General features: G+C 31.9%; 2 protein-coding genes across 4 annotated transcripts in view; one reads left to right on the forward strand and one right to left on the reverse strand.

Annotated features, from left to right (window-relative positions):
• The window catches only part of LOC106080027 (eukaryotic translation initiation factor 4B-like), a 36,424-nt gene extending 23,268 nt beyond the window's left edge, over positions 1–13,156 (reverse strand). The window contains exons 1-7 of one of the 2 annotated variants that reach the window (XM_056003488.1): positions 13,077–13,156; positions 9,019–9,066; positions 6,637–6,756; positions 6,179–6,360; positions 5,864–5,971; positions 3,794–3,941; positions 829–969 (exon numbers count right to left, since the gene is read on the reverse strand). In XM_056003488.1, coding sequence (XP_055859463.1) covers positions 829–969; positions 3,794–3,941; positions 5,864–5,971; positions 6,179–6,360; positions 6,637–6,756; positions 9,019–9,066; positions 13,077–13,110 — 781 coding nt within the window. In that variant the 5' untranslated portion in view covers positions 13,111–13,156. The remainder of the gene's footprint in view (positions 1–828; positions 970–3,793; positions 3,942–5,863; positions 5,972–6,178; positions 6,361–6,636; positions 6,757–9,018; positions 9,067–13,076) is intronic. The other variant, XM_056003489.1, reaches the window with a different exon arrangement.
• A 741-nt stretch (positions 13,157–13,897) lies between these two features.
• On the forward strand, positions 13,898–27,996 carry LOC106054878 (leucine zipper transcription factor-like protein 1). Of its 2 annotated transcripts, none has more exons than XM_013210957.2 (10): positions 13,898–14,074; positions 19,552–19,676; positions 20,522–20,716; positions 20,886–21,012; positions 21,126–21,191; positions 21,902–21,985; positions 23,342–23,410; positions 25,685–25,780; positions 27,227–27,330; positions 27,456–27,996. In XM_013210957.2, the coding sequence occupies exons 1-10, from the start codon at positions 14,072–14,074 to the stop codon at positions 27,478–27,480; spliced, it is 894 nt and encodes a 297-aa protein (XP_013066411.1). In that variant the 5' UTR covers positions 13,898–14,071; the 3' UTR covers positions 27,481–27,996. The 2 variants fall into 2 exon arrangements, with proteins under 2 accessions (XP_013066411.1, XP_055860193.1); XM_056004218.1 differs by lacking the exon at positions 13,898–14,074 and adding an exon at positions 14,243–14,264.
• Positions 27,997–28,000: the final 4 nt, after the last annotated feature.

Genomic DNA, 28,000 nt, shown 5'->3' on the forward strand with positions numbered 1-28,000 from the left:
TCCCATTTCATAAACACACAAATGTTAAAGGTTAATAGTGAGGGCCCTAACGTAGGAAAAGGTGCATCTTTCAAATAAAGGGGGGATTTTCTACACTTTCTGCTTATTTTCAGCGGGCTGGATAGAACCTCGTCGTGGGTTGGCCACCATATTGGGCATCACTGGTCTAGTGCATTGGATTTTGATCTATGGCAAGATGTTCTCTTAAAACTTTTACATTTTCCCACAATAATGAAAGAAGACTATGAAAATGGGGTTTAGCCGTTTAGTTGACATATATCATAGCTGACATGAAATATTGTGAAAATGGATTTACCTGATTTTTTTATATTTTGTTCTTCAATAGAGATAAATTTAGGTATTCTAAAAAAAATTTTAGTGCCTTTGTGTTGTGGGAGAGACACTTAGCTTACACTACAGTCTCCGCTGTGATAGGAACATTCATGACAAATGTTATTAAGATTGGTCAACTGGTTTTGATTTCTATAGTCACATACATCCATACTCCAAACATTGTGCTTTAGATATTAGATAACCCTGGTTAACTCCAAACTTTTCATTCTCACCAACCCTTGTGGGATGATGCAATGACACATTAAAATGAAATTATTAAAAGAGGCTGGAAAGTCCATCACAACCTAACTGCAACAACATTTCATCAAGTTCAACATTTCCAATTTTAATCAAGAAAAAGAAATCTGACGATACTTTTAGTACTTGAAAATATACAACTACTTTAAATATAATGTAGATTCTCTAACAATCACATCAACCATTTCGTTTTCGAACCTGTGAACATAAACTTGAAGTTAAAGAAAATGTTTTTACCTCTATCACCTCCAAAACCATGATCTTTATCACCACCGTAACTTCGCTCCCCAAATCCTCTGCTACTCTTTTCTTTATCAAAGCCACCACTGCCCCTGTCTCCATATCGTCCACCTCGATCAGAATCTCTACCACTACTAGCTAAAACAAAAGATAAGTGAAAAGTGCTGTCTGATCAATGCAGTACAGTGAACATGTAAAGTATCTATAATAACTAGAGCAAAAAATAATAATAATAATAGTGTAATGTGTAACTACCTTGATTGAGAATAGGGCACCAAGCCATACTCCCTAGTACAGTAGTTTTAATGTACCTGTTCTGTACAGCAAACACCGACACAAGATATGGTGTTGTTGTCAAAACAGGATCAAAATAATCTAACTTCCTGAACAATGGACCTTAAAATACTCTCTACATGCAACATATCCATAAATTTTGCTTTGCTTCTAAAAGATGTGACCATTGAATGGTATCATTCATTATCAATAAATTCTAAGACTAGACCTAGATTTTCTAGATGTTATTTACTTAAAATCACTCAGTAATAATAGTAATATCTTCTTGATCAAGAATCTAGATTAGAATTCTAGATCTAGACTTGCAGTCAGACTTTTAGTAGTCTCACTAGATCTAGATCTATCTATAATCTAATTCTACTTAATTCTACTAACTTGGATCTAAATAGATCTCTATATAAAGTCTAGATCTAAGGGCCATCGTAACAACAGAGCAAAAAGCGCATAGCGGCCGGTCATTATGATTATGATGCTCTCAACTCTTGATACTTTTCAAAAGCTGGCAAGCAGCCATTGAACTCCATGTCTAGATCTAGAGATCAAAAGTATTCATAATAAAGAAACTAGATATCTTATCAACAGGGTTTCTGCACCAAAGTCAATATGAAATTCAAGGAGTTTTCCAGGACTTTTTCGGGAGAAATTTTAAAATTCCAGGACATAAAATTCACGCAAAAATATTACATAACAATTGTCAAAGTTGATTTTTATTATTGCTCATTAATCTTCGGACTCAAAGACAAGCCTTATTATGTGTATATATATATACATAATACATATATATTTTTCTTTTCAAAGATTTATTAAAGAACATTACAAATGTTTGCTACTCCATTTTTTTTTAAATAAGAAACATTCTTAGAGTTGCCTTCTCTGTGGTGGAAATGTAGGCTACATTTTTAGTTCCTATGTGTATGTAGGCCTAATGATTTATTTTTTTATTAACTGTGCTTACATGTGTGAGAATTATCTTCACCTACCTACTGTAAATCTAGACTCTAGATCTAAGTCACTAAATTCGCAGATTTTTCGCGGCTGTGTGACAATTATCTTCCCTGAAACTACCGTAAATCAAGACTTTAGATATAAGTCACAAAATTTCGCAGAATTTTCACAGATGTGTGACAATTATCTTCCCTTAATCTACCGTAAATCTAGACTCTAGATCTAAGTCACTAAAATTCGCGGACTTTTCACAGCTATATGAGAATTATCTTCAATGAATCTACCGTAAATCTAGACTCTAGATCTAATTTAAGTCACTAAAATTTGCAAGTTTTTCTTGGCTTCACTACATTCTAGAGCTAGTGATTTAGCGTAAATCTAGAATCAAGCATATTTCTAGAATAACCTGGACATTAGATGTATCGAGATCATTAAATTGACTAAAATTCACGAAGTTTTCAAGTTAGGTGTGAATTATCTTCACTAGATCTAAATCTAGATACTATTTCTACCTAGAGTCTAGATAATTTAAGAAAAAACACTCTGTTACAACAAGATTTTAGGTGAGGGAGGGCACTTCAAAAAATAATCATTATAATGCCAGGTGAAATGCCCTTGCTTTGAACCAAGGCCATCTTCAATCACGAGAACACGCTTTACAAGTGGGTGAAAGGCTGCGTAGATGCGTCACTGGTCAGCTTATTGACACAGCCAGCCCGTAAAAAGTTATGGAACATAGTTTGGATGAAAATGAACATGCTCAGTGAAAAAGCGATCCGATAACGATACTAATCTATAAATAGATTAGATCTATCTAATGTCAAGGAGCAGTAAACACATTCTGCGCAAACTCAGAAATGCTCATTTCGAATCTATTTCCCCCGCGGCGGCCCATCCACAGAAACGGTGCCAATATTTTTATACCGTTTTTTTTTCGATTGGCGAAATTCCAGGACATTCAAGGAGATATTTTTAAATTCCAGGAGATTTCCAGGCCTTTTTTATTTTTCTGAAATTCCAGAACATCTTGGAATTTCAGGAGGCCGCAGACACCCTGTATCAAGAATAGATCTATCTAGACTGATTCAAATCACTCTAGATCTAGACTTTTAGGATTACGCCTAGACCTAGATCAAAAATAGAACTTTAACTGGTCAAAAGAATGGATGTTTCACAGGCTCCAAACAAAATCAAACCTTATTTCACATTCTTCCGAAAATGGAAAAATTAAATCTGATTTTTTTTCATTAAAAAAAAATGTGGGAAAAAAAATATATCGGTTTTAATTTTTAAAAAATGTCGGGTAAAATTTCAGATTTCTTTTGTTAGAAAAATGGATCAGAAGAAATTTTAGGAATTCTGATAATTTTCAGAAAATTCCCATCACTGCTTTAACTTGGAATCTATACATTTTTGGAGGTGAAGTCCTAAGAAGGAGGAGAACACTTCATGTAGTGTCTGATGTAGTAATTAATCTAAATTAAAAAGTTTAAACCTAAAGCTAGAAAAGCTTGACATCATAAGATGCTGGCAGTCACCAACTACTACAATAGACTACATTCCATCTCATTTCCATGAGATGAATGCCTAAGCATTAGCCCACACAGCAGTTCAACATCTCTACATAGCTGATGTGATAAAAAGTTTTCACTGTTGTATGTAATAGATTATGCTGTCAAAATTATTCTCATTCTAAATAATATTCTACAGAAGAATTTTTTACCATCCAAAGAAGCAGGGTCACGTCTTCTCCAGTCACCTTCTGTTCTATCAGGTTCATTAGAGCGGCCGCCATGACCTCCAGTACCTCCACGACCTTCTTGATTTTTTTCTGTGGCTAAATCTACACGAATGGACCGACCCATATACTCCTGAAATGTATTTATTACTAATTACTTGCTTTTAGAGAAAAGATAACAAAAAACTTAAAGGGAAACTCTGATGGTTTTGACAATTTTTGATATAATATGTGTTTTGATTTAAAGATAATGAATATATAATTCTTTTTTTTCTTTGCAATAATAACTTAGTAATTGATGTTTTTCCGACGTAATTTTCCTGCGCATCCAAAACCGTCAGACTTTCACCGGGTTTCTATGTGACGTCACAAATGCGTTTTAATCTATTGACTTATAATAGGAGACCATACAGCAAAGTTGACATTCTCGTAAAAGAAATATATCTTATATATATCGTATTAAAAGTAGATTTACATGCTTGACTAACCACGGCAGTCTGTATTTTCTCGCCAGACCACTCAACACACAACAAACACTATCGCTTGGTTGTCTTGTCATGACCTACTACACATAGTCTCGACTAGCCTTACACTGACCAGTTTGTTCGAATCAGTCAGAGGCTTAGATGAAAATGTTTTTTTTTCTTCAGTTGATTATCCTAATGCTTTTAGATCTATCTATACATGTATATATATATATATATATATATAACTGTATCATAGCTCTGGACTAGGCCGTCACTAAGCCTAACAGCTACTGTAAGAATGAAGCGATACAATTGGTCAAATCTAGTTTCTCTTTCAGTATTGTTTGACATGGTTTAAAACAAAATCTCATAGAACCCCGATTTTTTTTAGATGTCAAGAATTTACTGACTAATTTATTAAATATAAATGTTTCTAAGCATTTAAATAAAAAATGGTAAAATGTTTACTATTACAACTTTTAACGCAGAATTTAAATATGTCAATAACTCAAATTTGAAAAACCATCGGAGTTTCCCTTTAATATGGAAAGAAAATATTTTGTCATTTAAAAACAAAAATACACAACACAGTTTAATGTGATATTCATTTGTCTCAGTATTCCCACAGAATGATATCATAATGCAAATCCATGCCTGAATATTGCTACCTACACCTATGTTTATGGTCCACCATTTAAATCTGGATCAAGATTCCTGCAGCCTCAATAATGCGGCGCCTCGGTGGAAACGTCTAGTAGTGGAATGATAAAGGGCAATGTTGGGTAACAAACACAACCTCAGCCAGGTTACGCTGGTTGAGCTTATTGGTTGTTTTTTTTTGTTTGTTTTTTATCTCCTCCAGGGTGAGGACCAGTCAAGGGCAGTCCAATAAGCCTGCCTCGCCACCACACAAGGCAGCAGTCACAAAGTGAGTAAGCTGGTCTGGCGGTCTTAACATACCATTGTAGCAGTTATCGAATAAGAATATGAACAAATTCTGTTTGATTAGCGCAACCTTTAGGGGCTTACAGAAAGTGGCATAATCCTGAGGGTGAGCACCATGTATTCGGTACAACCCAGACGGTAAAAACTACCACTGCGGAACCTTCAGATAGATATGATTCTTTTTAACTGTCATTGGGATAACGGCACTTGCGCCGACAATTTCCTGTTAAAGACATCAGTGTTATGAAAGAGAGACAAACATCTTGGGCTAGAGATTGGTTCCTTCTGCCTGCATCAACAGTGTACAGCCAAGTAAGAAACAGTTATGGTGCACTGTGGAAGGCAACCATTCCTGGGATAACCAGAGGCACAGATCAGTGCACCTGTGACAGTGGCAACAGAGGCAGCACCACCAGTAAAATGTGTATGAAGAGAATGGAAAACTGCCAGAGATTCATGTTTATTGTGACCTATTATTCACACTCTTCATTATAAATAGGAATCCATTATCTAGCTCTACTCCTTCGTTGAGTTGCATCCCTAAAAGTTATTACAATTTTTTGGGTCCTTACATAGGTGTTAAGAGGAACGTGAACAAACATTCCAGTTGCTGAGCATTTATTTTTAACTTTTAACAAGTTACCTTATCATTGTAAGTAAGAGCTTCCAGCAAAGACTCCTTTGTCTTAAAATCAACATAAGCATATCCTCGTGGGCGTCCCCCATCACATATGATTCTCACAGTTGCTACCTAGAAAATGAGTTAGCTTTGTAAAATTTAAGACATTAACTTGAGATTCATAAAAAAAAAAAAAGATTTGTTAAGTCTAAGCCTTCATCAGAGTATCAATAACAACATAAACTTCAGTTGAACTATGCCTTGATTTTTGTATCATCACTTACTTAAAGGCTAAGTCATGATCAATGTGTTAATGAACATCAAGACATGTTTACTTACATCTAATTTGGAAAAAAGCTGCTCCAAGTCACTTTCTTTGGCATCATAGGAAATATTACCAACATAGGCAGAAAAAGGTCCACTATTAGGGATTTGAGAGATATCAACTTTAGGCCCCATTGCTGCCTTGGGGGCTGTAGGCAAAGTGGAACGATCAAACTTGACATAGCTTTCATAGTCTTCTGAAAGTCATAATATAATAGATTATAAAATTGACTTGTTACAATCTTTTATTTATTGTTTTTAACTTTTTTTCAGGTGAAACTTATAAAACTATTTTCTTTAATAAAAAGAAATTGCCCATCAAAAATGTTGCCTAATAGTTAGTGTCTACACAACTTATTTTTTTATTAACATGTACAGCATAAAATTTTGAATACATTGTAAACTTCATTAAAATATAAACAAATCAATAGAAACGATTTTTATTTAGCAAATAAGGAAGTAAATGTTTTTACCATCTGGATTCTCTGAAAGAATAGCCCAGTTCTGGCTTTTAGGCTCTGAATACCCATCATCGGTAGCTAGAAACTGATCAAGAGTGAGAGTCTTTTTTCCTTCCTTCTTTTTCTTTTTCCCTGTTTCATGCATAAAATACATATTTGGTATTAGTGGGAACCAATAGGTAATAAGTTTCAATATGTTCCAACAGTAACAGAAACTAGCTTTTTTTATTCAAAGCTAAAAAAAAAAATTGCAATGAGGATGTAATAAACTTCCAGAGAAAAAAATATCACTGACTACACTAGAGTTACAAATGCATGCTGAATACTGAGTCAGTATTACTAAAGTGTTCTACAGGGGCCCGTATTACATCACTCCAGCCCTGGACTAAAAACTGCCACAATGAGCTAAAAATTAAGTTTTCATTTCAACTGAATTCACTTCTTTAAAATTTGTACTTTAAGAATTCATGAATAAAATATGAATTTGAGAATATACTTTTCCAAAGCAGCGCTGGTTAATTAATATCATGAAATATTATTTTAATATCCAATGAAAGTAATTATTATCACAAAATTATAGAAAATTCTATTTGACCTTATATATAGAATGCACGGCCCCACATTGTTTAAAGGGAAACTCCGATAGTTTTTCAAATTTTAGTTATTGACATATTTAAATTCTGAATAAAAAGTTGTAATAGTAAACATTATATAATTTTTTATTTAAATGCTCGGAAAATTTTATATTTAATCAATTAGACAGACAATTCTTCACGCCCAAAAAAAAAAACGGGGTTCTGCGAGATGTTTTTAGTTTTAAAAACGTTACGTTACGTGCTGGCTAAATTTAGATCTAGACCTATATAACCGATAAACTCTCTAGTCTAGATCTAAACCTATCGGATCGCATTTATTGTTACGCTTCACAGCTAGATGTAGTCTCCACGTTGATTTATAATCAGTCTTTGTTTATAAATAATATTCTAGATCTAAACCTCTATTTCTACTTGAAGAAAATTAAATATTGTTCTTCAGCTTGTTGCAGTAGTTCCAATCCCAAAGATAAAATCAGCAAGTATGCTGATACAGAAATTAGTGTCTTTTCATTTGTTTCCAAGAGATGAAGTTTTAAAGGGAAAATGGGAAAAATTTATTCGCCTGAAGAGCAATTATTTTACAAAGGCATTAGCTAATTCCTGTTTATGGAACATAACCATTTTGAGAGAAGCTGTTTCAGCAACTTCATTGCTGTGGAAATGGGATTTGAAAAAATTGAAGTTAATACCAGATGCAGTACCAACAATACATTGGATTTCCAGGCCAAAGAATTCAATTAATGATACTACTGAGACATTTCAAACAACTGAAGTTCATAAATATAAATGAATCAGATTTGTGAGCTAGAAATTTACTACGAATACTAGATCTACTATTAAATTTCCTATTTAATAAGTAGATCTATCGTCTACGAAACTCAATTCCAATTTTTTAACTTTTGACCTTGGGGGTGTGTCTCGCCGGCTGACCCAGCATCAAGCTCTCTCATCACTTTTTCCATGTCAACCAATGTTAGGTCAAAATGGCACAAAAAAATCATAATTTTCTTACTGTCAAACATACAGTCATAATTTATAACCATTAGAAATTTCTTTTAAAGTATTTTAATGATGTACTAATGAAAATTTTTTTTATCAAAGATAATTTTTTTTTCGCCTCCCTATATTTAGGATTTGAGTGTACACTCGTGACGTCACACAGAAATTCAGCAAAAATCTGACTGTTTTGGATGCGCAGAAAAATTATGTCACAAAAACATCAATTACTAAGTTATTCTTGCAAATAAAAAAAAAAAAGAATAATACATTCATTATCTATAAATCAAAACACATATTATATGTGTCAGGATTTCGTGATTTTACCATCACAAAAGAGATACAAGACACCGATAGCAAAGACAAACAGACACAAACACTCTTTTGTTTCCCTGGCAATCAAATCATTAAATAAGAACAATCTGGTATAAACTTTGTCACATGTAAATTATGAGTGAGTCTGGTGTGAATGTACACTTTGGTTTCTTATAGTTATAATGTTTTTTGTTTGGTGTAATGCACAAATTGTAAGACAAATTTCCTTACGGATAATAAAGATTATTATTATTATTATATCAAAAACTGTCAAAACCATCAGAGTTTCCCTTTAAGAGCGAGATGTAGATTTGATTGATAAAGTTTTAGAATAACAGAAAAAAAGTTAATTGGAAGTGATAATAAAGAGTCAAAGTCAAACAGGTCTTGGGATGTGATATACTGAGTAATACAAGATTTAAAAAATCAGACAAGTTCTCGGATTATCAGTGGGAGAGGGGAGGAATTTCTTTTTTCCTGATCTTACCTTTAGGGCCTGTGGAAGGCTTTTGGACTGAATCCTCTTGAGAAGGCTCTAAAGACAAAAGAAAAAACAGTATACATTACAATGAGTATTGTAGGACAGTTATGCAGTGGTTAAGTATTTGTATCTAGCTGGCTTCTGATTATGCTGTAAATTTGTACATCATCTTTGTGTAGAAGCGTGACTCTAGTAGATATGTCTCTTAACTTTAGATCAATAGAGAAATGTAAATATTAAGTGTGTGATTTATAAATGCATAAGTGTGTCAATATATGATACAGATGTATAGATAAATGTGTTGGATGGATGGAAGAATGAGAGAGATTGATGTCTGTGGAGTGGATGGATGAGTGTTAGATAAAACATAAATGTGTGTGTGATAAATGTATCACTGGGATAGATAGATGTTGAAAACAACATTTTCCTCCTTCTAAAAAAAATCTGAAAATTCCTTTTTTTTCTGACAGATGTTATGTTTGATTAGGTTTTGGGATTAGATGTTGTCAGACAAAAGTCTTAAACTTAGCAGAAGTGGTCTTTTAAAAAAAATAGGAAGCCTTCCCAAACTACATTAGTTCATTGAATGTTTTCATGACTAAACAAAATGTACAGTGCATTCATGACTAAACAAAATGTACAGTGTAATCTAAGGAGCCCTATCAGCATCTTTTCAGGTCAGATCCTCTGAAAAACTATTCAATGAATCTAAGTTAATGAGTTAATGTAAACCTTATTGTTTTATCATTGTCGGTGGTGCTTCACAGGACACTAAACAAGTCTTGATCTAGTTATAGGTCTCATGTAGATTTAAATCTACTCTATATTTCAATTTATATGTAAATCTAGTTTTGGATCTTGTTCTTGGTGCATTGAAAGCCATATAGTGATATAGCTGCTTTAGTCTATGATTAGGTCATGTTTGAGGCAGTTATGTCTAATATATTTTTTAATGATTATTGAACACACACACACAAAGGTCTACCGCATAGTATTCTATGTATTTTAGATCAAACTTGAGAATAATAAGCTTAATTCTCTTTATAATTCAAAACTTTGGTGAGAAAACTACTTATATCTAGATCTCTAAGATTTCCTGGTATCATTCAACATGAGGCGTTTTGGGTGCTACAATGAAAAAATGTGGGACACCATGTCTATTAATGTCTCCTGTTAATTACTATGTAGCCTTTTCCCAAGAAATGGAGCTTATTGTGTACTAAGCAGTATCAGAGATACCATTAAGTAATTCCCATCTCATTAATAACTTTGTTTTAAAAAATATTGTTCTTTTTGTTAAGAGCATTTGACTTGAGGTGCTTCTTCACCTGGGACACCAAGAGCTATTTTACTAAAATTATATAAATTTTTACATTTTTAAAGAAAAATTACACTGTGTAAATTAATCACAGTCATAGATGCTTTTAGTAAGAGACACAATTGGGAGCAGAATCCTTTACTTTGTTTACAATTCATAAAGGTTTAAAATTTCAAGTTAAGTGGGACACTGTGTGATGCACCTGTGACACATTTTTTTACAGCGACATCTAAGTAATACCAAAGTAGGTACTTCGATAAACTGACCTAGATCCATTTTTTTTTCCTCCCAAAAAATGGCTGAAAAGCGTGTCAGCACATTTTACCCTTTTTTTAGGGGTGGTCATTTCCATCAAAGTTTTAGCATATTGTATTTGATTTGAGGACTAATTATGATTACTTTTTGTAAACGTAAGATATCAGAGAACATTTTTATTTGCTTTAGAAGCCAATCTGTAAAATTTTTCTTAACAAAAGTTTATGTGAAAGTTGACATTTTTACAACTTTTTTCCTATAAAAGTTACAATAATGCTGTTTGCTACAATAATTTATCATATTATGAAATGTGTATATTTCAAATTTCATTAAATTCTCTTGGCGCACTTTAAAGATATTTGATATTAAAATTAACAAAGACAAAGAAGGGTAAAATTTTCTTTTTTAAATAAAATAAAAGTGTTTATGGTTACAACAATCTCACTAATTCTATTGAATTTAGCATGTTAATATATATATGTGTGCTAAGTTTGAACTTTGTAGCTTGGCGCACTCTTTAGATATTAATTTTCAAAGTCGATGGTTAAAATCTATTTTTAGTAACAACCAACACTGTGATTTACTGGAAATGGTCCATTTCTGTCTATCACGAGCTATTTTTAGAAGCACACATAAGAATTTTTCATTTAGATTAACTTTTATAGTGTTTGAATGCTAGATTATGGAGAGGGAATGTGTCTTTATTATAATGACTTTGTAATCTGCAAATTTTAAAGTAAAAGTTTAATTACTTTAAAAAATAATATTAAATATTACAATTTTTTTTTCATATTTTTAGCTCAGCAAACTAATAATTATTTTTTTTTTCAGTGTGTTGTTTTTTTCTATTAATATACATGTAAATTAATAGTTAATAAATGAGTACATTATATTTTTAAAATGATGAGCTATTATTGCACAAAAATTCAAGTAAAAAATCTTTTAATAACTTTTAAAAAAATCGCAAGGTTTCTTTTTTATTTTATTGTCCGAAGCAAGAAATTTTTCATTTACAATCTAATTTTTAAAGCATTTAAATTAAGGCATTTTAAAATGATTAATTGCCAGTGCTCTACAAAAAGGTTAAAACTGTTTTTTTTTATTAAGTTTATGAAACTTATAGTCATTAAATTTTAGGAAATATTTTTCTGCGCAGTGCTATTTTCATTTATAATTTATAAGAATTATCTATCTGATGCATATAAATAGCTATTTAAATACAGTAGAATTATAATTAAACAAAATAAAACACAATACAGATCTCTGATTTGTTTTATTTGTGATTTTTGGGCTCATATGATGACAAAATCACATATATTTTTATTTTTTGTCGAAGGCTTTTTTATATATTAATTAACTTTTTTTCAAAGATTTTATTGCTTGGTCTTATTTTTTAAATTTATTTTAACAGAATACTGGTTAATGTAAAAGAGTGTGAAGTTTCAACCCCATATCTTTAAGACTTTTTATAATACAGTTAATTTCAGTTCAACTGTCAGCTGTTTCGGTCACAGATTTTTTTTTTATTTACAAAGGCTAAAGAAGGCTCATTTTTGGCCACTAAAAATTTAATAACTTCCCTCACAATTTACTCAGCAATATAAAATTGGTATCATTGGAAAGCATTTCTCAAGCTCTATCTAACTAAATAGGTTCCATTGCATTGTGATCATTTTGAGATTTTTATCGAAGTACCTAACCAAAGTAACTATAAAATAAAAAGGTATAGATAATGCAATAACATTATATTGTTAACCTATTTCAACAAAATATCTGTTGAATAATCTTTGCTTTTAGTTATTAGTAGAATATTACTTCAACCAAAGCCTGGTATTCCATGTTACATCAAAAGATGCCATTTTGTGCACTATTTCACTAATTTTCTACAGTTTTAAAATTCCACAATGCATCTTTCAAGCTCAAAATATCACAATTTATACTTATAGATCTAGATAAACCATTTTTAAGTAAAAGAAAAGAAAATTGTGACATTTTGATTTTAATTATAATTTTTTGAGTTATAGACTTTTTAGTGAGCCATTACCTATTTGTCACCAGTACTGGAGAAACAGATGAAGTAGATCTAGATCTATAAATCTATACAGTTATTATTACATTATTAGAATTTAGATGTAAAAATGTAAGTCACTAATCACTAAGTGTAAGTCAACTAAGTCCTTACTCACTGTCCTAAGCCTAAGTCGGCTACTAATCACTAAGTGTAAGTCAACTAAGTCCTTACTCACAGTGACTGTCCTAAGTCCTAAGCCTAAGTGACACTAAGTCGGCTAAGTCAAGTGTAAGTAAATTTAGTAAAGTTGTAAGCTACTCTAGTCTAGATTAATTTAAGTATTTTTATCTGAACATCATACAATTGTTTTCAACTAGTTTCAATTAAATTACAGAAGCAAATGGATATAGAATTAGATTATTCTAGATCTAGAATAAATTAAATTCATTAGAACTTCTAAGTGTACACATGTTGACTTACCTCCGGTGTCCATTTTGAAAGACAGGATCGACATTAATACAATATGACGTAAGATAAGCAAAGTCAGGAAGTTACCCAATTTGGAGGTTTAAATGTGAAATACGAATGAATTTTTGTGGCCAATTGTTTTCCACTATTATTATTTTTTTTTGATTAGTAAGTTATTTATTAAAAATAAAGGAATTACCTAATTAAAACTACTAGCGAAATAGATTCAAACATAATTTGCGGGTATATTTTACGCATATACTGTGTATATCTAGATTTTAATCTAAATTATTTTCAACTCTGAAGGAACATTCAAATCATGTAAAACATTTTACAAACATCTAGATATTTCTTAACGCATAATCCACTTAGTTTTACTTATTGTAGGCCTGCCAAAAAAAAAGTTACAGTACGAAAAGAATCTTATGAAAATGAATTTTGTGTACGTTTTCAATTTTTATACATTTATCATTTACAAAATGCTTCACATGTTTAACTTCAACAAAATTGGTTAATAAGAAACTCAAGTTCAATTAGATCTAAAAACAGTTAAAAAAATAGTTTTTGATTGTACAGTAAATAAACGAATTGATATTCTAATACTTTATTTACTATAAAATCAGGTTTAAACTATAAATATTTTTTATTTATTCTATTGCTGAGACAGTCAAACTGGCATTCAAAAACAAAAAAGATCTATAGATCTACAATCAAAATTAAAAATGTAGTATCTAGATCTAGATCTGAATCTAAAACTAGATCTAAAAGAAACATGATTTTTACAGATTTTTTTAAAATTTAATTTCTGCTAATTTTAGGACATGAGAAGAAGACATTATATTCACCTCTGAATATATAGCCTCGATTTGATGACAACATCGCATCCGTAAACTGAAGAGAAATAAACATTCTAATCTAGAATAGATCCAAAAGTAGTAATACTCTCTGTAGTTACTAGCCTATTTTTAGATTTAATATATTAAAATCTACCTGTCTCTGAATTTAGAATGGTTTGTTTTATATTTGTCATTATTACATACTTTTTTGTCATGAATGTATCATTTGAATGTTACTGAATGTAATCTAATTCTAAATCAATCTAGATAAAACTAGATTCTAGAGAGTAGATAATCATAAAATCATTTTAAAAAATCATAATGAATGATAATGATCAGATAATTATTCATAATGATAATGAATGTCAGTGGTGATAATGATGATAATCAGATAATCTAGCTAGATATCTACTAGATTAGTAGATATTCTATTGATTATTCTATTAACTTTCTAGTCTAGGTTTACTTGACTAGATAAATCATAAATCATAAATGTAGTTGTAGTCATGACCATGTCTCGTTTAATGATGTTACATGTAAAATGTTACTGTTACGGATGATGCCATGTGTAAAAGTTATGTCTACACTGTGACTGTGACTAGAGTTGCGAAGAGACTTGAGTAAAGTTCAGTAAAGTTATAAGTAATGTAGATTAAAATAGTAAAATAGAGAGCATTTAGCTGGTTAGCACTCTTCTATCTAGCCCTACAGCAGCATTTCTCAAACTGTAGGAAGGGAAGGGGACTTAATGTCCTGACAAAAGTAGTGGAGCCAGATTGCTGCCTAGTTGTGTGGTATGTGCTCTATATAATAGACTGTCATTCAGTCGTCTTGACCACTGATGATCCCTGACCGCTACCATCCCCCATTGTTTGGAGGAACATTCAAAATATGTAAAACATTTTTTACAAACAGAATTTCCTTTTGAATGGGAAAGCTGTTTGTTCATTGTTGATCTAATAAAGGATTTCTAGTTATCAACCCATATTTGGCTAGTATTATTAGTATTAACCATGCTAGTAAAGTAAAATGGCATTTCTTCTTCTCCTTCTAGCCAGCTTTATTGCTGCTGAGCTGTGAGCTCTTTTGCAGACTGTGCCAAGGAAAAAAAGTGTGCTGTTTTCTTCAGTTGTTCAGCACTGCCGTACAAGGTGTTGGTTATATTGGGCTGTAGTGGAAGTAGGGTCTGCCTAAGGTGGATTAGGGAGGGGCATTCAAAGAGGATATGGTTTACGGTTTCAAAGGGGTGGGCGCAGTGTCTGCAAAGGGGGAGTTGTGTGGAGTTTATTTTGTTCAGGTGGTAATTTAATAGTGGTGTGTCCTGTTCTTAGTTGGAAAATTGTAGATTGTTCTTTGCGGGGGAGGAAGTTAATACTGTCCAGTTTGTTAGGCGTAGTCATTTCTTTGTACATGGCTCTGCCTGTGTTTCCTGATGCCCATTGGTTGAGCACTCCTCCTTGTGATTGTTGACTAACATTGACCTTAGGGTGAGGTAGTTAACAGATCTATCTGGTTGTTCCATAAATGAACCTGCCTTTGATAGCTTATCTGCCTTTTCATTTCCCATGATGCCAATGTGTCCAGGGATCCACTGTAGTGTGATATTTATATTTAATTTTGATATCATCTGATGGATTATCACAATGAGTGTTGTCAACTCTCTTGGGCTGTTTGAGGTGCTGCTGCTTGCAGAGTAGATTGGGAGTCTGTAAAGACAACAATATCTGATGGTGGTTGCACTCCTTCATATAATTTGTTTTCCACTGTCTGTAGTGCTATGGTAATTGCCTCAATTTCGGCTTGGAATTTTGAGCAGTAATCGCCACAGGGTACGCTTATCTTCAAGTGTTTATTGTTAGGGAAGACCAGGAAGGCACCAAGACCAGCATTGATAGTGGCTTTGACAGCCAATCTGTCTGTATAAATATGGATAGCTGTTTTTTTGATAGCTTTCAATTGTTTCAAGCGTGCCTACTTTGAGCTCCAGTGGATTTGATTCTTTTGTTAAGGTGTTATTTAGTAAATGTGTTTTAATGGTTGGTTGTCTGTAGTTTAGTTCGGGTGTAATTTTTGAAAATCTGGTAATTTTTTCTCTGTTATTGGGTAGGTGGTGTTTTAGGGCTAGTTCGTCAGTAAGTTGGATCAGAGTCCTTTGCTTTTTGGTTGTTTTTCCTATTTCTCTGTGTTAGTAATTTATTTGGATGATCGTCCTCCAACCTTCTGTATCTCTCAATAGCTTCTAATGCTGCTCTGTTGTGCCTTAAGTTAAGAGGTTCAATATTGGAGTCTATTTCACAGGCTGCTGTGGGAGTAGTTCTCATACCTACACTAATTAGCCGCAAGGCTTGGTTTTGGATTGTGTCTAAAGATGATTGATAGGTTTTGTTGGCAGCTACTTGTATGGAGAGACAGTTATCCATTACAGATCTGACGTATCCAGTGTATAACTGTCTTAAGGTTTTCTTTTCAGCTCCCCAGGATGTTCCTGTTAGGTGTTTTATTATGTTTAATCTTTGTGATGTCTTTTCTTTTAAATCTGCCATAAAGTGTTTTAGAGACAGCCTTTGGTCTAGTTTTATACCAAGATATGTTGGATTTTTTTCTCTATTTATTGGCTGTGAGTCTATTTTTAGGATGTAGTTTCTTTTTGTTGTTTTGTTGCTGTGGCTAAAGATTTTCATTTTCCATAATTTTGAAGATTAGAAAGAGGGTGCAGCTAAGGGCTGAACCTTGTGGTAGTCCTTCTTCCAAACTTTTTTTTACTAGAGATGGCACCTTCAAATCGGGTTTGGATGGTTCTGTTTTTTAAGAATGCCCTGATCCAGCTGTACATTTTTCCATGGATGCCCATTTTTTTTCATCTTCAAAAATAGACCTTTTCTCCACACTCTATCATAGGCTTGCTGCAAATCTATAAATACTGCTGTAGTGTGTTTGTTTTCATGGCTTCAATACCATCAGATTAAAATATTTTATTATATATTATAGATCTAATATTTGACACATTGAAATACTACAAATTTCATTTCTTTTTCTAATAAATTTAAAAATGTATTCACAGTTTTTGCAAGAACAAAATCTACTCAAAATACCTCTGCTAAAACTATTCTACTAAACTTTTTTTTTATGTTAAAATGGTTGTACATCATTATGTTTACAACTTATATGTGACAAAAAATAAAAAAGAGCGGTGGCAAGACATGTTACTTAGTACGAAGATGTATGATGTACATGCGCTACATGTAACTCCAATTTTCTCATACAATAGTATTGGCCAGAGCTGCTTTCTTCCTTATCCTTTATATTTAACTTCTTCCGTTGTAAGAAAAGTTGTTTAAGGTGCACTCCTAATGCGTCCTGATGCTAGAAGAAGATTTTTAAACTTTCTTATAAGTAGAACTCATAGTGTCTCATTCAGAACAAAAACAGAAGTGTAGTTACTCTTTTAGTAAAAACTGGATATGTAGCATAGCTTTTTTTTATGAGAATTTTTAAACTTAATGGTCAATACCCATAGACCTCCTCAGGGTCTCAAATTCTATCTCTAGAAAAAACATTTCTAGTATTCAAACCACTTACAATTATCTTCAAAACACTATTTCTGAAAAAAAAACATACTAAATTGATTTACTTTAATGAACATTAAATACATAAATTTTGACACTTAACATATTGTAAATATACCGTACCCAATATGTAAAAAAAAAAACAGCAAATATTTTTACAAATTTTTTTTCATTACATTCTAAAAGCCCTTCAGGACCCACATGTTAGACCTTTATATATCACTCCCCTAGATCCACAGCTAGCTAAAGGGGGATGCAAACAAAATTCTACTCCTTTAGCGGGGAGTGTCACCTACAAAAGTTTGGCCTAGAGTATTTTTAAATTTACACTTTACAGTAATTAAATTTTTTTTTATAATTAGTTGAATTTAATTGTTCCATTGACTGTTTTCAAGGCTATGGTTGACGATCATTGACTACTGGCACCAAACTGCTGGTAGACAACTAAACTGGTGTAGGCATATATTCTTTAAACTTATAAAACATGAAATAATTGAATAATTTCTTTATGGCAAAACTTAATATCACTTTTATTGCAATATAGACAAATTTGACTTGAGATGAAATAAACTTATATTTTTAAAAAAATCTAATCACTATAAAAGCATGTCTTTACACTTTAGCACCCAGGACTCCTCTTGCATACCCAAGACAGCTTAGGACAATGCCCCTTATCTTGCACCATTTGCACTGCATAGCCACGAACTAATTGTGAACTTCTTCTCACCATCACTATAGAAACACACACACACTCCATAACAGCAAGAGATCGGGGGGGGGGGGGGGGGGGGGGGCAGGGTACAACCTTGGGACCATTGTGGTGACAGTTTGGACTGCATACAACCAGACAGTGGACAGATAAGCTAAAATTTCTATCAGGTTTTGGCAGGTTTTAGGTCTTGTGAGACCACAGAGTTAAGTTTTGGGTTGGTTTTTAGGTCCTAACCCTAAGACCCCTAACATAATCCTAGCCCTAACACTAAACTTAGACCTAGCTCTAAACCATAACACTAAGCCTAGTTCCTATTTAGTATTTTTAAAAGAAAAGTTCCTAATCTCATAAATGAAACCAAAAATGATATATAGTTAAGTGCTTTTATGCTAAACTGAGGTAACACTCAAATAATGAAATCAAATAACACAGACGAAAGGCCAACAATATAAGTTAGTCAACGCTGATAGGGAATATCGAACAAGAATTTTGATAAAAAGGAAGGGAACCATCAAATTTATTCTGCTTACATTTCACTTTTCTTCCTAAAAAAACCTAGTCTAGTTTTTACTAGTCGCTTTATTGTCTCCAAGTCAAAACTTTCTATGAAACAAATAACTAATTCATAATCATATCGGTACCATAATAATAGTTAAGTGATACTTTTACCTCATTTTTTGTTGTTTTTTTCTCTTAGATGGAAAATTACATTCTACATTCCATTTCTGGTGTTTCTTCCATTAGTGTAATAATAGAAAATTTTGAAACTAAATATTTTTTCGGTTTATATATTCTTTTGAATCAGGTTTATCAGGAGCCAAGATAAGGTAGGATTGCAGTAAGAACTGTATTGGCCGGGGCAACAGTATATAAACTATTTCTGACTTCTTACTCTAAAAAGGATGGCTATATGGCTGTTATCGTTCTGGACTGTTTTGTGGCCCACTGGTTTTGTTCCAGTGACTTCCTTTCTAGCTCTCCATTGTTTAAGATACAGGCCATTTAAGAATGTATTCCTTCTTATTTAAACTTTCTCTCTCCATCTCCCTGCCTCTCTCTTCCTCCACGTCCATCCCTCCTACTTCAAATATCTACTTTTAATTAATAAATACCAGCCTGACTAAGACAATATAGTCTGACAAATTTTACATTTCTAAATCAAATGAAAAAAAGTGCTGCAGCTGTTTTGCACTCAAAAAAATAAAATATATCAAGTTGAAAGACAAACACATCTAGAATCTTTGAAACAAACTGAGCATCTAATATTTAATATAATTTTAGTGCATCACCAACAAATCCCAAAGCTCAGTATTTTTACTCTGCATGTTGTCTTCATAAATATTTCATGTTAATTCTAAACATTATTTAAATAGTCTGCACTTGGTGTAAATGAGCATCATGAAACTCAAATCATTAACTACATACGCTTTGCAAGATACCAACGAGCCCAGAGATTAAGAGCTGTTGATGTTTGTTTTGAGGAATTGAAAGATAGCAGGTAAGAACTTGTATTGGAGCTCAGGGGAATAGGGACTTAAATGCAGGTAGATATCTCTTAGTAGATCTCACCATCCTTCCCCAATTGGCAGATTTTCTATTGTTTATGTCAGTATTAGGACGTTTTTTTAAATAGTTTTCTTTGTTTTCCTAGATATACATTTATAAACATAGGGGAGCTCATTCCCCAATCCTACCAGCTCACATACAACTAGCAGGAAATGAGAAGGCTGACACACTCGCCAAGAGTGGGAGAACAAACTCACAAGTAAACTCTGCACTCTATCCAGAAGAAATGATGAAATTAATTGTAGATAAAATAAATGAGAAATGGACGAGCTCTCATCCAAATCACAAGAAAGATGACGCTTACTATAAGCTATCCCGACAAGACCAACGTCTAATCTTTCGACTCAGGACCGGACACAACAGAATGCGACAACACATGTTCCGGAAGCTCAAAATTGGAACCAGTGAAATCTGCCCATGTGGAGTATCGCCAGAAAATGCCGACCACGTCCTTCAAAACTGCTCTCTCTACCAAGAGGCCCGTATAAGACATTGGCCCCAAATCACCCCAATAGAAAGAAAACTATATGGAGAGCTCCCTGATTTGGAAACCACTGCGCAGTTCATCTCATGTATTGGTCTAGTCATATGAACACTCCAACATAACAATGAGAACGATGAAGAAGAAGAAATTCCCCAATCCACCACCTGGTGAGGCACTCGATGGGAGTCTGTAAAATGTGCTCAACTTTGACCATAAAAAAAAAAGAGCTTAATATTACAATTATGTGATGTCTATTATAAAAGATGTTTATTTATCTATTTGTTATTATTAAGATTGACAGATGAAACATTTACTATTGATGAAGTAACAGACATGTTGAATGGACTTCTTGAAATAGTTCGTTCTGAAGTAGAATCAGAGTTGATCAACACCGCACACACAAATGTACTTATGTCCCGGCAGATGTGCATGCAAGCAGAAAAATGGCACCTTAAACTTTCTACAGATATTTCAGAGCTAGAAAACAGGTAGAAATACTATGTTTAATTATTTGGAAATAATTGTTTTTAGCAACTTACTAACATTTACTAAGTGTATAAATGTTAGATCATTACGTTATAGATGCCTATTTTATAATATTTGTACAATTAAACATAAATTATTTTTGTTGTTTTTAAACCATTATTTTTTTATTAGGGAACTTTTAGAACAGATCAGAGAATTTGAGGAGCGAGAATTTTCTGGGGCCAAAAAAGAAAAAGAATTTGTAGCCAAAAAACTTATGCCTATTAATGATACAGGCTTGACACAACTTTTAAATTTGGTATGTTTTGACTTGGTTTAGTGACACCAAAATCTCTTTTAAATTTTTTCATATTATTTTCGTTAAAAATTTAAAGTGCTAAACTATTGTGTTTTGTTTTTTGTTTTTTTTAGAAAATTGATGAACTCCAGTCAGAGAATGAAATGCTGTTGCAAAAACTTTCAAAGTTTGACAAAGATGTGAGTTGTCAAAGTTAGTGCTAGTTTTGTTTTGAATTGCTTTTGGTTACATAAGCTTTCCAATGAGTGACAATGTTCGCTTGAAAATTTATTTAGATAGTTAGTCTTTACAAAATAGATTGGCTCAATGCTTGTATGTTGCTGAGTTTCTTATAAATTATAAACCTGCATGCTAAATTATATGCATGAAAAACAATAAAATATAAATGTTAACTTCAAACCTGAAATATTTTACAAAATTTATGGAAATTTAACCTGTGTTAAATCTGAACCTTTTTAAAAAGCAAGGCAACTTTTTATAACAAAGTAATGTATTTATTTAACCGATCAAGTAATTAGAACTAGCAAAATTTTTATTGTTTAACTTTTTGCACATATATCTATTACTTCATGATCAAACACATGTTGTTTTTCTTTCCCTATAATTTAGCTAATAATTCACTGTTTGAACGACATTTTGGTTACAGCTCTAGTGGCTTATGCTAAGTTTGAGGACATTTTGATTACAAATCTCTTACCTATTGTATTGCTAATTTTGCTTTTGATTATAGCTTTATTAGCTTTCTACTTAAAGTTTGAAGACAATAATATCAATTTAATTAATAGAGCGCTGTTAACAAACATAATGTAGCCTCGAGACAGCTTTAATAGTTTCTCTATTGTTAAAGTTTCAAGCAGGTATGAAATTGTGTAATATTTTATTTTCACAGTTTACTAATAACTATCAAAAAACCAAATCATTGGCATCAGATTTAGAACGCCTACAAGCTGAACTGAATGAGAAAAGCTCAAGGGTAAAAGCATGATTTTAAATGTTAAAAAATAAATAAAAGTGTAGAGTCATACATATGTTCTTATACGTATCTACTCACTGACTGGCAGTGCACAGCCCTAGAAAGTTGTGTCCATCACTATCTTGAAACTTTCTTGGCTGTTTCTTTTTTATAATGTTGCATGTCTTCTTTTACTTTTTTATTTTATTTCTTATTGATCATCCATTTTTGATAATGTAAAACATTTGTATCAACCTATCTTGTGAAGTAATTAAAAGTAATACAATTTGTTTATCAGGAATCACCTTTCAAGGGGTGTATTCTGCTTGGCTTCATATTCAGTAAATCAATCTTTCTTGGGCTCTGTGTTGAAGTGTAAGGGTTGTATTTCCAGTCAGCTTATCCAACTTACCCTGTATGTGTACAAATTTGAATACAAGCTTCTTTTAGGAATAAATTAAAATTAGTTTATATTACAAGTTTATGAACAAAATACACTTTATCTTTTTTATAACAAATATATACAGGCTTTCAATGTCAGTGTAGAACTGTAAAAATTTAACCACAAGATGTCTCATCTCGCTTAAACAGAACAGATTAGGGGAGCACAGGCAAGGCTACTGCCTGGGGCCTCCACAAGAAAGGGGCTCCCACAATAGAGATAATAAAAATAAACTAATTTCGACTTATTAGCAACTTCTAAGTGTTTTTGTGTTACTTTTACCTTTTTTGCTCTTTGTTTTACTGAAAATACTTAAAATCTTTTGGTTGATAACACTGACATGGTTAAGAAGTGTCTGCTCGTAGCAAGGAATCCCCAAAATTTAATTTGATTTCAGAGCTATTTTTTAGAATATTAAAATTACACTAATAATGTACTTGGTTTTGATGGTCTCATATTGCACTGGAGAGTGCTAATTTTCATAGAATAGGCTCCGAATGACTATGGATCAAAACTGACTTTTGAAGTTAACCCTACTAAGTATTGAGAGTGATTTACTCCAGCAGCTAGATTTCTGCAAAATCATTCATGATTTTTTAATCAAAAACAGCTCGCAAAGTTCCACTTGTTAACGCTGTAATTTAGTTTTTAATAAATTCTAGACTTGAACAAATTACTACATTTTTTGTTGAAATGCAATGAATTTTTGAAAGCCTTGACAAGGAAAAATTGTTTCTTTTATTCAAAAATCCAGACTCCACTTGAATCTGCTTTTCTCACCAATCACATGTTTTTTTTTCTCTGTTTTTTTTTTTTTTTCATCAGCTCTTTCCTTCCTATATCTTGCACATGCTACTGCATCTTAATCATTTGAGTACAATAGTTTGTATGTTATTTTAATTAAACTAGGTTTTTAACCTTTTTATTGTGGGCAGGGTGCAACTCAAGAAGAAATTGCCAAAATGAACAGACAAATGGAAGAACTTCAGTTACAGTTGGAGAAAGTCAGTCTTGACATTTTTGACATATCACCCTATAACACAATTTATTGTCATTGTTGTTGTTTTAATTGAAACCAGTTGACCTTATTTACAGTTTAAAAAATCATTAACATCCCTAAGCAAAGAGCCATAACTAAAAAAGAGATTTAGATCTAATAGTAATAAATAAAGAAATTACAAAGACAGATAAAAAGACACAGCTAATAGAGGCTTTTTATCATATGAAGGCTGCTGAAAAGAGAAAAGAAAAAAAAACATTCTTTGAAACTTTTATTTTGGGGTTGGGGATTTAACATAGCTTCTTGTGTACACAGAAGGCACGCCACTGCATAAACTAGTAAGCAATAAATTTTGGGAAAAGATTTCATTTGAATACAGATAATTGACAACATATGAACACCATAAAGTGTCTCTTACACATTTTATCTTAAAATTATTAAATAATGGTAATAATAGATATATTATGCTGTTTATGTCCAATCCAGTTTTTACTGTGACCATACCGTAGACTTATAGTTCATAAACCTGCACTCCAAAGGTGTCAGGAGCTAAGCTATTACCTTAATAATTTATAGATCTAAATTATTTTCAAATTGTTAATTAATTTAAATCTATATCTGTGCTCTATTTAGTCTAATTTAGATATTCGTCAGGTGTAAAATGAGGATATGTCAAGACTGGGCTTTATAAATAGTGTCAGTTTTTTCTTAAGACTTACAACTTAAGTGAACATTTAAATGAGCATTTTTAATCTCAACATAAATCTCACTTAGTAAGCTGGATTAAAGATCACGTGCACCTAAACAAGTGACCTTTAGCTACACAGAACACAAACCGCGAGATTATATAGCCCAGTAAGCCAGTAACTAATTATTTTGTAGAAGACACAACCATGGCTATCTTTAACTGGAGAGCTAAAAACCCCCTACTCTTTTTTTTTTCTTTGGTCCTTGACACCCAATGTATTGATAGACATTTACCATTTATAAGCCAAAATGAAAAAACACAACGTGCTATAACAAAGGATATTACACTGTTAATAAATATTAAGGTTAAATAATTTTCCTAACGTGTTAACTTGAATATTACTCCAGCAGTTAAGTGTCTTGATTTGATAACAATATTCTTAATAATTTGTGACAGTCAATTAACTCCTTGTTATTACTAATTTTTTTTTACTTAAGATGCGTACTTAGCCACTGTGTATCAGGCCAGGACGACTTTTACACACCTAACATCCATAGGCTTACTATCGTTCCCTTTTGTAACAGTTACTGAAACCACGAATAAAATAATTAATAAGTAATTATTAAGGAAGATGTTTCTAACATATGTTCTTTGCTTTTAATGTTTCTTGCGTACGTTCTTTGCACAATAAAATAAAACAAAGATGTGCATGTTTGCGTGTGTGTATTTTTTTGCCTTGTATTAAAATCTTTAGAAAGAAAGCTAATTTCATTATTTAATTCTTTTGACTTAATAAATAACGAAAAACTTACAGTAAATTTTAAAATCGCATAAAAAAATTGAATAATAGTAAGATTTAGCAAACAAAGAAACAATATGCTGGAGCGTAAAAAAAAAAAACAACCTTGACCTTTAACTAGTGGACGGGTATAATTTATCTATAGGCTTGACTGACCATGCCAATGTGTTATCTTTTTTGACTGACACCCAACTCTATTGCATGCGTAAGCTCAAGGAAAAAACAATGCTTGATGGTTAACACAACTATACACACTACACTAGGACTACATGTGTAGGCTCACTACCTATATCTGACCAGGTTGTTGGTCTGAAATTCATGAACACATACATCCGATCATTATACAAGGCAGATTGCACTTTACTTATGAGATTTACATTAGTAACTAGTTAAATATATACTAACATTATTTACATTGACCTTCCTACACACATCCTTTACAGTTGGTGGCATCGTAAATACACACAGTCACACTCATGCTATACAGATTTTTAGAAATACTGTTAAGCATGAATAAATCAATCAGTAACAGTTTAAAACAATAAGGTATATAAAAGGAAAAAAAATAAAACCAACCAATATAGGTATGTTATTTAACAGTTTCGTAAAATGTTCTGCAACACAAGCTATTAACAAGACACTTAGGTATCCGGCCCCGGCCGAATATCAAATTTTACTATCCGGTCATCCGGATATCAAAAAGTACTATCCGGTGCACCCCTACTATTCATAATAATACATAAAATGAAACATTAAATAGTTATAATGCTAGCAGTCTCTTTTTTTTTCAGGAACACAAAAAGTCTGCTAAAAAGTCTGATCAAGAAATAGCTGACACTAAGCATGAACTTCTTAGAATACGAGAAATGTTGGAATTAGCAGAAAAGGTCAGTCAACTACCTTGATATAACATTTGATTATATGTTAAAGCTAACAGTTTTGATACAAAACAATATACAATAGACATCTTAATGGAATAAGAGGTTGTTTTTTTGTACTCTACTAAAGCAAATTAGATCAAATAGTATCAGTTTGCAATCAACTGTACCGGATACATCAGTACTTGGGAGATACTTTGCTGTTTTTACTTTGCTAAAGTCTGAGCACTGTTACCTAGCTTTTAGCACTAGAAATTTGATCAAATACTTCAACTAGCAAATATGATAAGCAAATTGAAAAGTAATTGCATATAGGAATGGAAAAAAAGGCACTAGTCAAAAATTTATTTCTATCAACATTTCTTAATATCAATTTTGTCTGAATTTTAATTTTTTGATGGCATTCCAATTTTAGGAACAAAGTAGCCAGTAGTAGGTAACAAAATAAGTTGTTTTTTTTTTCTGATTTGGCATGATGGTTCAAAAAAAGTTAACAGAGGCATCACAAAAATGTTGGTTCTTTTAAGAAAACTTCCTATAAATTTTAGCAGAAAGTTTATTTTAAAAAATGTGTTTGTATTTCAAGTCTAAATGTCACAAAAACACTTGTTACATCATACAATTTCTGGCTAAAAATATAAATAGACAAATTACCAATCTGAGAATCATTGTCACAAATGTGCTTTTTAAAGTGAAGCAATGATTAGTGTTCTTTTGAAATAGTTCAATTGTTTTTACACATACTACTTTTAATCACATAATTTAGAAATTACATTTTTTTTAATGCTGCAATAAATATTTAGTCATATATTTCACTTCAGTATTGACATTTTCTTTCATTCCCATCATGATACAAAAGTTGTTACTTCTTTAGAAGAGAAGAAAATGAAACAAATGTGAAGAAGCCTGTTCAAAAACTGAACTATTTTTACTTACATCCAACATTTATTCAATATTTAGTCAACAATACTAAGTATAAGTCTTTATCTATGTTGTCAGTACTGAGTAATACAAACCCGTCTTGTAGATTAATGTGCCAGTTTTATAGTTTTGGTCAAGTTTTGACATGGGATACAGGTTTAGCTTCTGGCCTATTCATTTTTCATTAGCCTTTACTTGATAACTCTCTATTCCTGCTACCTCTTTGCCCTATGCTCTATATTGCTGTGCCTTGAATTAGAATATTAGGAAGAGTGCATTATTTTATGTGATTATGTAGAACCTGATATATTTTTCACATCTAATTTGGATAAAGTCATTGAGTCTAGTGAAGATCTATTTAAGTTATCTTTTGCAGTCTGCAATAGTTTTTAAATGTAGCTTTATTTTGGGTTTCAACTGTAGGTACTGCAATTGTTTATCAGTTCTTTACCTTAAATACTAATTGTATGTTGTGTTAAAAATTGACCAAATCGCTTTCTAATAAAAGTCTAATGAATTTCTTTGCTTCTCTAGGAATTAGAAAAGAAAGTGAGTCAAACTGTCCCATTTAAAAATCTCAAACATATGCTGCAAAAGAAAAATGACCAAATGAAAGAATTACGACAAAGGCTTATGAAGTAAGCAATGTTAGAACCAGATAATTAATTATTATTTTTATTGCATAAAAAAATTGATAGCCACTAACAATCAAATATTGTTTTATATATTTTTTTACAAATATTTTCTAATTGTTTCATTACAGATATGAGAGAGTGGAGGATGACTAATACACTATCTTTTTTTATTTCTTTATTTGTTCAATGTAAAATTTAGTTTGAAATAGAACTCAGTGAAACATGCAGGAAAGGAAATATATTTATAAATCAGTTAAATGTCTTTTGTTTAATTTAGTCAAAATACCGGTATATATATATTATATATATATATATATATATGTGTGTGTGTGTGTGTCTTTAAATTTTGATGTTGAACACTTGGCATGCATTTCTAAAATGCCTAAAATATTGCATTGAAAATGGCATTATCACACAGTTTGAATGCTAAATACTTCTGTCATACTTGGTTGATGTACACTGTTATGTATTTGAGGTTTTATTAGTTATATTTTAATGTTTGTGTGATAATATTGCTCAGTTTTGAAGATTTATCCGTCCATCAAAATGAATAAAATTTACTTAAATATATTATGTACTTGTCATATCACACAATTTACTTCAAGAGTTCCAAAAAGACTTTTTGTAAATTTTTCCACAGAAAATAAAACTGTGATGACTACCCTATCATTGT

The sequence above is a fragment of the Biomphalaria glabrata genome, chromosome 11 (assembly GCF_947242115.1).
Source record: "Biomphalaria glabrata chromosome 11, xgBioGlab47.1, whole genome shotgun sequence".
Taxonomy (NCBI): Eukaryota; Metazoa; Mollusca; class Gastropoda; family Planorbidae; genus Biomphalaria; species Biomphalaria glabrata.